The following is a 10953-nucleotide window of genomic DNA, read 5'->3' on the forward strand; positions in this document are numbered from 1 at the left end:
ATTTAATCCCTGACCGCCTGGCTAATCAGAGGGCAGAGGATGGCTTGCTGATGGAAAAGTCTCCATCCTCGTGCTTGGAGGCTCCGAGCGGCAGGAGCCGTTCCTTCCCAACCCCTACAGTCAATGTCTCCAGCAGTTCTTATCCTCGACCAGCCCATCGCGATCCAAGTGGAAACACAGACCCCGGGTGAGGGAAAGCAGAAACCTGTACTAGACTCGCTTTAGCTGAAATAAAAACACAGACACGTACAGGATGGCACATACCTGGGACAGGAGCCCAGATCTTCAAATGTTTTAATTTTAACCCCCCCTCCCCCTATTTTTGGATATCCGCTTGACAAATCACTTTAACAGTTTTATTTACAGTAATAAAAATAAATTACTCTTACAGATGAATGTATAATATTATACACAATAGAGATACAGTGCAATAACAGCATTGATTTGTTTTCACTCATTCATAAAGTGCATTGAAGGGGGTTGATTTAACCATAATTGAATGATAACTGTACATTTTTCTTTGAGATCAACTTTCCTGGTCAAGTTAAAAGGCTAATGAAAACACTTACATCAAAATAAGTTGCTGTTTTAATCGGTCTGCAATGGCCTTTTCCTGGGAAGCAGATAGGACGGGAGGCAGGACTGGGAATGGGGACGATGGACTCCTGCTCTGCCCGTCTGCGCTGCCGAAGGCGGCTCTGAGGGACACTGCCCAAAGCCTGGCCAGGCTGATCTGGGTTTCAGAGCCTCAGGAGGGCAACTGCAGGGCCACGCTGGTGACCGCAGAGCAGGATCTGGCCCTGGGCCACCCCAGCCTGGCTGAGTCTCTCGCTGAGCTTTGCCACCAGAAACTCATCCCTCCCTCCAAGCTAGAGGAGTCGCTCTCTAGGGAGGATGCTGTTTATCCTGCCTGGGGCCTGACTCTGACCTCCTCACACGGGACATCAGAAAAGAGCCCGGTCCTCGTCATTCTCTACGTGGTGTAAAGGAAAGGCAAGGCAGAGCCAAGAGGCCAGGCTGCACCAGACTCGAAAGGATGCCTGCTTTGCCAGCAGCCACCAGCACTATGTCTCATCCTTACCCAGATACTGCCCAGTTGGAAAAGAGCTTTTCCTGGGACAAGCCAGATGTTTTCCAACTCCCAGATCCTGCAATAAGGTCATAAACCCGTGCTTGTGATTTCAGTGTCTATTGATACGATGTGCTGTCAGACATCCAGCCTCCTGCCAGCTGCAGCGTGCTCAAATTGTGAAGGAATGACCTTGGTTTAGACACAATTACGTTTGACGTCAAGCAGAATTTGTGAAGGCAACGGTTACCCTTGAAGCTGGAGACAATTTATTCACATTCCCTCAAAGTCAGGGACAAAAGAGCTTTGGACCACCCGTTCTGATTTGGGTCTTTACTGAAAATCCATTTTTATCTCTATAATGCTCTGTATTGCAGAGTTTTCCAACAGGAATAGGAAAGCTCTGTTCCCGGGGTTGCAGGGATAGTGGGAAGGGTGGCTCTCGGGGGATTTTGCAGTCAGCAACTGCATCGTTGACAGAAAAGGTACAAATGGTACAAACGAAGCCGTCAGCTGTATGGCAGCATGACCGCCTCACCAAGAGAAAAGGTTGCGCGTGAATGAAAGGAGTTACAAGGAAATACCATGTGCATTCAACAATTATTCCTGACAATTCAAAGCGAACTGTTACTTAACTGTTAACGATTACGTGAGCTGTCGATGCTGGTCAGTACACATCAATACAAGTGATTACCAAGATCAATGGCTTTTTAAAGACCTCCCCACCCCAAATTTGATGCTTCTACAAGAAAGAGGTACTTCGTCACCTACTGAGAACAGTAATGGTTTCTTGGGTTTTTATTCAAAGTTCAATTAAAACTCTTTGCTTGAGACGAACAAATTGTGGCTGCCACATCAGGACTGAGATCCTTGAGACATTTACTGCTGGTTACTGAAAAGAAGTTGGCTAAAAAGAGACGTTTTCACTGCTCAAAGTCCCAAACCGAACAAAATGGAAAGGAAAAAAAAACCTAAGCAACTTTGTCGGTAGAGTCTCTACATTTTATTATTAGCTTGTTTTTTAATTTCTCAGTTGAAACACGCTGGGACAGGGACAAGGGCTTGTTGTAAATGCACAAGCTCACACCCACCCCTAGCACATCTCCATGAAACTCGGGGCATTTGTGCAGCTGTGGTTACGTCCTGTCCAACGGTGTCCCTGGCCTTTTCACAGTATATTTGAGGAATGTTTTCTCTTCCTTTCTCCTCCGCGCCCTTTCCTCATCCCCTTGACTAAAAACAGCCAACCACCGACACAGAAAGCATTTCATACCCATATTCTGCTTGCCACCATCTCATGGTAGACAAGCCAAAGGCAAGCAGAAACCTGTAAATAAATCAACGAAATAAGCAGCGGATTCATTTCCCTGGCTACACTGATCTCTGCCATAGGCTCAGGGTTGGTTAGATACCTCGCGTAATTGCTCAGGACCAATTTTCTGTTGCTGTAGATCTAGACCAGCTCCTGTAGGGTCCAGAAGTGACATAAGTGTAAGCAGGGCCAGGCTCTGGCCCTTCATCTTTTATCAAAAGCTATTTGCAAAGCTCAGTTTTTGAAGGTACAATAGCAAGATCTGGGCCGTTCACCAGGGCAAGGACACGGAGGTCTTTGCAACTAAATGCCAACCAGCCCTCTCCAAGCAGGTCCGGTTTCCACCTGGAGTGGCCACAGAGGCTCTGTGGAAATCAAAGGACACCTGCAAATTTCCACCGGCTAAAGACCTTGTGTTTTGCAGAACTACCACTGTCCCCTTGTACCTCATCTGAAAAGCACAATAATTAAATCAATGGCTTTTATAGACCTCAACTTTTCTAATGACTTGTGACATAGGAATCCCAGTCAGAGGAGGTTTACTAAGACATTCAGTCCCAGAAAATGGAGAACAATGAGCCGTACTCTGGTTGCTCTGTGTCCTTCTCATGATGCCTAGGACCTAGACAGGGGCTGCTTGGCTCCTTTCACCATGTTTGCAGATGGTTTTGATTCTCAGCAAATCCACAGAGGATTCACTGTGCTGGAAAACGCTTTCTGTTTTCCAGTGCTCCGCTTATAGTTGGTGCCCCATCCACATGTGACACCATTACATTCATGGGAGCTGCTCCTTCTTTATGGCACCACAACCTCATCCAAAGTCAGGCCCTGTATTCTGAACTAAACACGTCCCAAACCAGCACTGAAGGACACCAGGGCATTCCCACCCTGCACACAGCTACTAACGTGGTAAGTATTTAAGGTTTTAAGTCAGCTCTCCTGATGTCCAACATAAGGAGGCTCCAACATCCAATGTCCTCACTGATGTCCAACATTGTCACTCAAAACTTTTTCCAGTAAAAGATTTTCTTTAGGAAAAAACCAACTCTCCACAGCATAGGTGCGGTAAAATGGTCAGAGATTTCCACAACGCAATGCATGGCAGGTGAACTCATACCTGGTTATCTTCTTCCTCACTTCTCCTTGTTTTCCCCTCTTTCCACTCATGAAAAAGGAGAGGGAAAACAGCAAAGCAAAGAACACCTATAAAAATACATATTTTTTTTTAGTGGAAAGACTGCAAAAATGCCAATTTATCAAAATGTTCTTTAAAGGAGATTTCTTGAGACTTTTCCTGAAGCCTATCAAGTGTTTTTAACAACTTCCATGGCTGCCTTTAACAGTCTCCAAGAGAGAGATCCCAGACCATCCACTGAAAAAAATTGGATCGGCATTTTATACTAGACATGAGCATGCAATATACTTGCGCCACATCTTGATACAGACTGTGAGCTGGATTAGTGCAGCAGAATGGAATTCTCCTTAGTGCAAGGACCAGAATTTAGGCAGCAGAGTTTGCCTTCGACAAAGTTGCTGTAAATGTGTCTGGGCGAGTACCAAGCATTTCAGTGAGGACATCTCCACCGCCTCTGGAACTTAGCTGTCTGGTAGGGACCGTATCCTCAGCTGTAGCTCCTCATATCCCAAATCTTTCTCCTACTGCTGTGGAGGGCCACAGGGGAAAATTATTTTCCACTGACCCTTGTATGCCTTTGTCAAAGCTTATCAATGGATCCTTCGAACTGTGACAAGGTTCAAGTATACAATTAAGCTCTGAAAAGAACATTGTTAAAACCAAAATCTTCAGCAATAGGGAATTGACTGGCAAGCACAGAAAAATGCCACTTTTTTCATGTCAAGGTTTCTCTAGAGCTGATTAGTTAATACTATATTTCATTTAAAGATACAAAAAGAGCTGTCCAGAGAAACAAATACTGTCTTCTAGATAGGGTTGTATAAAAACATTTCAAAATGTTCACAATGTTCCAAAAATGGTTTAAACTAACTCTGTCTTGAGTTTTCATACGGAGGAACTGCAGGGACCTGGCTGCACTTACAGAAACCAGAAGAAATAAAATGAGCAGAGAAAAGTGTTTTTATATATATGACTCTTTCTTTTATATATATATATATATTTACTGTTAAACATTTGCTGATTCAACATTGTGCCTACTGCCCATTGCCAAAGGTATTCAAAAGAGAAAGGAAAGGAAAAAAAAACCCCAAAAAATGAGAGACTGGCCACCTTTCAAAGGCAGACAATAAGTCCAAGCCCCAGGCACACTTTGGAGATTCATAGCTTTCTCATGCGCACTTAGCTCTGAGGAGCGAGAAATTCATTGCACAGATCCAGAGAGAAAATACACTTGTGTCTGTATCCAGCCATAAAGTGGCTTCGTACCCACTACAGCCTCACAAAGCAAGAACATTTCTGTCTGCCACGAAACTATGGTGTACCCATGCTGTGGTTTGGCGGTGGTGGTGCCGTCGGGTTGTGTCAATAGGAACCGTCGTCTGTTTGGCCCGTGGTGCAGCAGAACCTAGCTCCTGCTTTGAAGAGGGGCATTTTGGGTGCTGGAGATGACAGCATCTTTCTCTAAAGGAGAGCAACGTGTTTGGGACGCCAGGCTCAGCTGGCCGGGGGGGGGGATTCCTGCTGCAACCACTGAGCTCTTCACCTGCCAGGCCCCAAAGCAGCACCTACCACCTCTGCCCTGAGCCACCCTAGATGTTCCACCCCAAGCCCTGCCATCTCTCTGAAGGTTGCCTGGTTTCTCGCTTGCTTTTTGAGTGAATGCCCTATTCCACTTCGCGGCCAAAAGAAAGCACAAGCTAAAGGACACTTCTTCATGGCCTCACTAACACCACAAAGCACATGATGCAGCAGAGGGGGGTGAGGGTACCGTAGCTTCTCTAATGAAGCAAGTTAAACTGGTAGCATCCGGAATAAGACGTGTGATGGCAGAGGCTCCCCTCTAGGGGACCCCAGCAAGCCCGGACCCGTCTTTGGCTGAAATTCCCACCCCACGTAAAGGCTCAGTGTGGACGCGAGCGCAGCCGGGGGAGCGCATCACCCCAGGGCCCCAAACCGGGCAGGAGAGCCCTTCCTCGGCCTCCCCCGAGCCTCGGGGTGCGGGGCACCCCGGCTGCCCCCGCCACCTGCACACCGTGAGCCCCCACCCTGCCCGCCGTCACCTTTTTTTTTTCTTTTTTCTCTTTTTTTTGGAGGGGGGGGGGGAGATGTATTCCCCGGCTACCCCCATCTCTGCGACAGCCCAAACCAACAGCCATACCCTAAAGTGCCTTTCGCCCCGCAGCTTCTCAAAGTGCTTCGCAAACAGAGAGGCATCGTGTCCCCCCTCCCACAAAAAAGGTCCCCTCCACCCCAGCACCCCCCGCCCCCCCCAAGCTCCCTGCGCTCCTCCGGGCCGCCCCCCCGCCCCGAGCCGGAGCTGTCCGCCCCCGCGGTGCTGAACGCCGCCACCCCCCCTCATCTTCCTCCCCCCCCCGGCCCCCCCCGGATTATTGCATAGCATTGCAAGACCTGATTTTAGGGGGATGGGCGCCCCGCACAACAACCCCACGCGTGGGGACCAGCCCCGCCCTGAGGGGACCCGACCCCCGACCCCCCCACCATGTGGGACTTGCCGCCCGGGGGGGGTGGAAGCCCCCCAGCCAGGGCCGGCAAGCCCGCTGCTTCCCTGGCTCCTTACCCCGAGAGGAGACAAACGCCATCGTACGGAGATCTTTTTTTTTTTTTTCTCTTTTCTTTTTTTTTTTTTTTTGTTGTTTTGTGTTTTTAAATAAAAAATAAAATGTGTAAGAAAATAACATTTCTAAAGGAAACTATTCTCATCCTACTCTCTCTCTCTCTCTTTCTTTCCCCCTTCTTTTTCCCTTTCCCTTTTTTCTCTTTTTTGGCCACCTTTTCATGGAAGGAGATGTGCTTGCCGGGGGGGCAGGGGGGGAGCGGGGTTCCCCCCGGTAGGAAACAATAACGACAGAGGGGAAAAGGAGGAGAGCAAGGGAGCGCGTCCGGCTCCGCGCTCAGTCCTCACACGTCGCTGGATGTCCTTGGTCTGGAGGAGAAGGTGGAAGGGACGCACCCGCAGCAGGCCAGCCAGAGCGACTTCTGGATGTCTGGGTTTCTGAAGGCGTAAATGATGGGGTTGATGAGGGAGTTGCAGGTGGCGGGCAGCGCCAGGGAGTAGGTGTAGACCACGGGGTAGCTGGAGTCGGCCACCAAGGAGTAGATGGCGAAGGGGATCCAGCACAGGGCGAAGGTGCCGAGGATGAGCGAGAGGGTGGAGAGCCCTTTGCGGGTGGAGGTGGCCTGCGCCGTGGCGATGAACTGGTGTTGCACGGCGATCTGCTGAGCGTGCCGGAAGGCGATCTTGCAGATCTGCAGGTAGAGCTGCATCATGAGGGCGAAGAGGAGCAGGAAGGTGACGGCCAGCACCGCCGCGTTGTCCTTGGTGACGGGCCGCAGGATGCTGCAGGCGCTCTGGTCCCGCAGGCAGTTCCAGCCCAGGAGGGGCAGGAGCCCCACGCCGAGGCACAGCACCCACATCAGCAGCACCATGGCGCAGGTGAAGCCCAGCGTGCGCTCGCTGTGGTAGGTGAGGGCGTTGTACAACGACAGGTAGCGGTCCACCGTGATGGCCAGCAGGCTGCAGACGGAGGCGGAGAAGGCGGCCAGCAGCAGCCCCGCCGCCCCCAGCTCCGCCGCCTCGCTGGGCGGCCGCAGCAGGTACCGGACGGCGAAGTTGGCCACCAGCCCCAGCCCGGCCAGCAGATCGGCCAGGGCCAGGCTGCCGATCAGCAGGAACATGGGGGCCCGCAGGCTCGGCGTGTAGAAGAGCACGGCCAGCACCAGCGCGTTTTCCCCCGCCACCGCCGTCCCCGTGGCGCACAGCGCGATGTCCCAGGGGCTCACGGCCCCCCCGGCCCCGGCCCCGGCCCCGGCCCCGGCCCCGACCCCGCCGCCGTCCCCGGCGCCGCCGCCGCCTCCGCCGCCTCCGCCGCCCGGCGCCGCCGTCCCCGGCCCGCCCGCCGCCGCCGACGGCCAGGCGCTGGGCTCCGAGGCGTTGCCGAGCCCCGGGAGCCGCTGCTGCTGCGGCTGCGGCTGCCACGGTTCCCCCATGGCGGCGGGGCCGTGCAGCATCGCTGGGGAGAGAGGGGGAGAGGGATGCGGTGAGGGGAGCCGGCGGCCGGCACCGGCACCGGGCGGCGGGGAGAGGCGGCGAGCCCCGCGACCGGGCCCGGGGACCCCCGCGCCGAGCCCGGGACCCCCGCACCGAGCCCTGCACCGAGCCCGGGACCCGCGCCCCGAGCCCGGGGACCCCCGCGCCGAGCCCCGCACCGAGCCCCGGGACCCCCGCACCGAGCCCCGGGACCCCCGCGCCGGGCCGCCCCCGCCCGCCGCAGGGCGCATCCCCGTCCTCCTCCCCCCAGCCCGACTGCGGCTTCCCCAGGGAGTAACACAAACACACACACACACACACACACACACACCCCCCTCCGCCCCCCTCCCCCGGCCCCGGGTCCCGTCCCCCCCCCCAGCCCCACACGCACCCCTCGCCCGGGGGGGGGAAGCCTCGCCGCTAGCTCCCGCTCCTCCCGACGGGCTGAGGCCGAACACAACTCAGCGCTCCGCTGCCGGCAGCAGCCTCCATGCGCTCTGCCCCGCACCCGGCCCGGCCCCGCGCAGGATCCGCAGCCGCTGCGCCCCCCCCCCCCCGCACTCCCCCGCTGCCGGCTGCCCCGTCCTCCTCCCTTCCCCGGGGCACGGCTACCTTTTGCAGCCTATTTATAGCGCAAAACGCCCTCCTCCCCCCCCCCCCCCCCCGCAGCCCTTTCTTTTTTGCGTGCAGCGAGTAAAAATAAATACTATTAATAGGCCAGCCCTTGCATGTATGCGGAGCCGCTGATGAAACGAGAAGGCAGCGGCAAGGGACAGCCTGCGTTAACTTTCTCCTTTCTCCCTCCCTTCCCTTCCTTTGGAAAAGACTGGTGCAGGATGCTCCGCAAACAGCTGCAAGATCCTGCCCTGCTCGGCACGCTCCCCCTTTGCAGAGTAAATCCGTCTCCCCCCTCACACACACACCCCCCGGGCCGGGCAGCCGAGGTGTGAAGGTCAGGGGGGGTCTGCCTGCAGCCCGCTGCCTGCCGCTGGCCCCCAGCATCGCCCCTTCCCGCATGCAGCCCAGCCCGGGGGGCAGCCGCCACCGCCGGGGGTTGTTGTTTTACCTGGCTTTAATGCTTGAGGATCAGCTTGCTTCCCCCCGTTTTTATTTTTTTCCTTCCCAGTCCTTCCAGTCCTTGGTGTTAAGCCTCATTCCTCGGTGAGCATTGCTAATAACGTTGGCAGATAGCTGGCATCGACTTGCACTTAATATTCCTGCCCCATTGGATCTGCTGATAAATCTCAACTCTGACGTCAAAGTCTTCACTTATATTCATGATCCAAGTCTGTGAATCAGAGCCGCTGTGATCAGAATAACAACAAGGCTGGCTCCCTGCTCCACATCCACATCCACACCCGCAGGCACGAGGGGGTGCGCGCACCCATGCGCGCACCCATGCGCGCACCCGCGCGCGCACCCGCCCCGCCGTTCATTCATGAGCTCTCCCGCCACCCCGGCGCACCTCCCCAAGGTCGGGGCCCTCCGTACCTGCGTCGTTTTGCGGATGCAGCTTGGGTGCCGGCCAGGCCCCGGCGGCTCGCAAAGGCGGCCGGGCAAGGTTTATTTTTACCGCTTGTGCCGAGGGACGCGGTGGATCTGAAGGGAGGGGGTGTGATCCTGCGTGGCGTGGCTCGGCTGCCCCGCTCTTCAAGGACAACGCTCAGGGACAGCAGCACCGGTCCCTTCGCACCCCCAGGAACCGGCAGCCAGGGGTGCTTGGGGGGGCCTGTGCAACCAGGCTGGGGCAGATGCATCCCCCCGCACGGGAGACGTCACACCCCAGAGCCTTCGCCCCGCACGGGCTTCCCTCCGGCCAGAGTAAAAGCGGGGATGAGGAGGATGAACACCTGGGAGCTTCGCGTGGGCTGCCCGGCCCGGTGCCCACCCTTCTGCGTGGGGAGACCTGCCTGAGGACGGTGGGTGCGGGGGTCTGTCCCCCGCCCCGCACCGCGGCACCCACCCACCCCCAAGGCTTCCTTCCTGACTTATTTGGGAAAGGATCAGCCTGGAAAGGAACGAGTCCCAAAGACACGATTATTTTTCCGGCCACAAACGGCTCCGTGATTCAGCTCAGGAGCAGGATCTTCAAAGCAGGGATGCTCAGCTCCCGGATCCGCAATATTTCAGCTACACCTTCTCCCCCCTTTCCTACTGGTTTCATAACGCTCCAGCTTTACTCTTTCATTCCCTTCTCTCTTCCAGGCTGTAGCTAGGCAGTGCAGCGAGCTCAATGCCGGGAAGGATTTCCAGCTCCCGATGTGCAAAGATACTTAGGTGAATATCGGTGGTTTTGGCTGAACCCAATCGCCCCAGTTAGGAGCATCTGGGTTCTTAATCAGGCCGAGCCCCATCCCAGGGGACCGGAATCGTCATCTACCTGGGGCTGCCGGCCGCGTGACTGAGCGCCGTTGTGTGCCGAGTGACATGAGCAGCATGGAAAGGGGCGGAGGAAATCTGAGCGAAGAGCTGAATGAATTCGCTCCCGCTCCCAGTAATTACGCACCGCCGGGGAAAGGGAAGGCGGGTGAGGAGCTTTGATTGACTCCCGTCGGCAGCTGCCTCGGCCAGGAGGTGGGCGCAGAAGACGAGCTGGATCGAGCCGCTGCGGCAGAAGGGGATGTGACGGCCCGCGCGAGGTGCTCCGCGGGGACGCAGCCCGCCCAGGGGCCCTGAGATGAGTGCGGGCGGCCTCAGCCCAGCCAGGCTGACGGGCCACGAGCAACCGCAGGTCTGAGCAGGGACGGTCCTGCTGTCACCAACCCGATCTGCCGGGGGCTGCCGAATCCCCTATGTGGCGGAAAGGAGGCTGCTGCAGCTCCGGGCCCCCAGGTCCAGCCTGTGCATCCCTCCAGTAAGTGCCCTCAGTCACCCAGTTGCCCCAGCGTGGCCCTCGGATCCTCTCGTCTGTAGCTGCCTCTTGCACAGACACGCGCACTCCGACAGGTCCCAGCTGACCCCAAACCCCGCGGCTCGGACCTCCCGCTCCCTCCAGCACCCAACCCCTCCTGCAGTCTCGCTCGCTGGGACACTCTCAAACACCCGGGTCTCTCGGTTGATCCCCCGTCCCCACAGTGGCTCTGGTAATCCCAAACCACGCTGCTGCCTCCCTTCCCCACCTTCAGTTCCTCCCCTCAACATCCCACCCCAAGTCTGGCACAATCCCAGGATGCTTTTCCTATGTCCCACAGCAAGTACCGGTCCCCAGCAGGTATTATCCCCCTCCTCTCGAGAAGTCCCCTCTTTCCGTGCGCTCATCGCAAGGGGCTTCTCACCCAGCCATCGGGGCTGCTTGCCCTCCTGCGAGAGCCCGGGGCTGGCCGGTGGACACCGTGTCCCCAGGGAGGGTCTCCCCTCCGGGTGACAACATGGGCTGAAGAGGTCTCAAG

The 10953-nt window shown here is 56.0% G+C and overlaps 1 protein-coding gene across 4 annotated transcripts; it reads right to left on the reverse strand.

Annotated features, from left to right (window-relative positions):
• Positions 1–5898: 5898 nt before the first annotated feature.
• LOC115333907 (G-protein coupled receptor 12-like) lies at positions 5899–10697 on the reverse strand. 4 transcript variants are annotated; one of them, XM_029997481.1, is made up of 3 exons: positions 9056–10697; positions 8631–8852; positions 5899–7547 (listed from the first exon to the last, which is right to left on the reverse strand). In XM_029997481.1, the coding sequence occupies exon 3, from the start codon at positions 7543–7545 to the stop codon at positions 6436–6438; it is 1110 nt and encodes a 369-aa protein (XP_029853341.1). In that variant the 5' UTR covers positions 7546–7547; positions 8631–8852; positions 9056–10697; the 3' UTR covers positions 5899–6435. The 4 variants fall into 4 exon arrangements, with proteins under 4 accessions (XP_029853341.1, XP_029853342.1, XP_029853340.1 ...); XM_029997482.1 differs by having other exon boundaries at positions 8631–8868; XM_029997480.1 differs by lacking the exon at positions 9056–10697 and having other exon boundaries at positions 8631–9029.
• Positions 10698–10953: the final 256 nt, after the last annotated feature.

Source organism: Aquila chrysaetos, chromosome 21 (genome assembly GCF_900496995.4).
Source record: "Aquila chrysaetos chrysaetos chromosome 21, bAquChr1.4, whole genome shotgun sequence".
Classification (NCBI taxonomy): domain Eukaryota; kingdom Metazoa; phylum Chordata; class Aves; order Accipitriformes; family Accipitridae; genus Aquila; species Aquila chrysaetos.

Excerpts from the sequence above, each read along its gene's own strand:
- LOC115333907 (XM_029997481.1), bottom strand. The coding sequence starts at position 7,545 with ATGCTGCACGGCCCCGCCGCCATGGGGGAACCGTGGCAGCCGCAGCCG.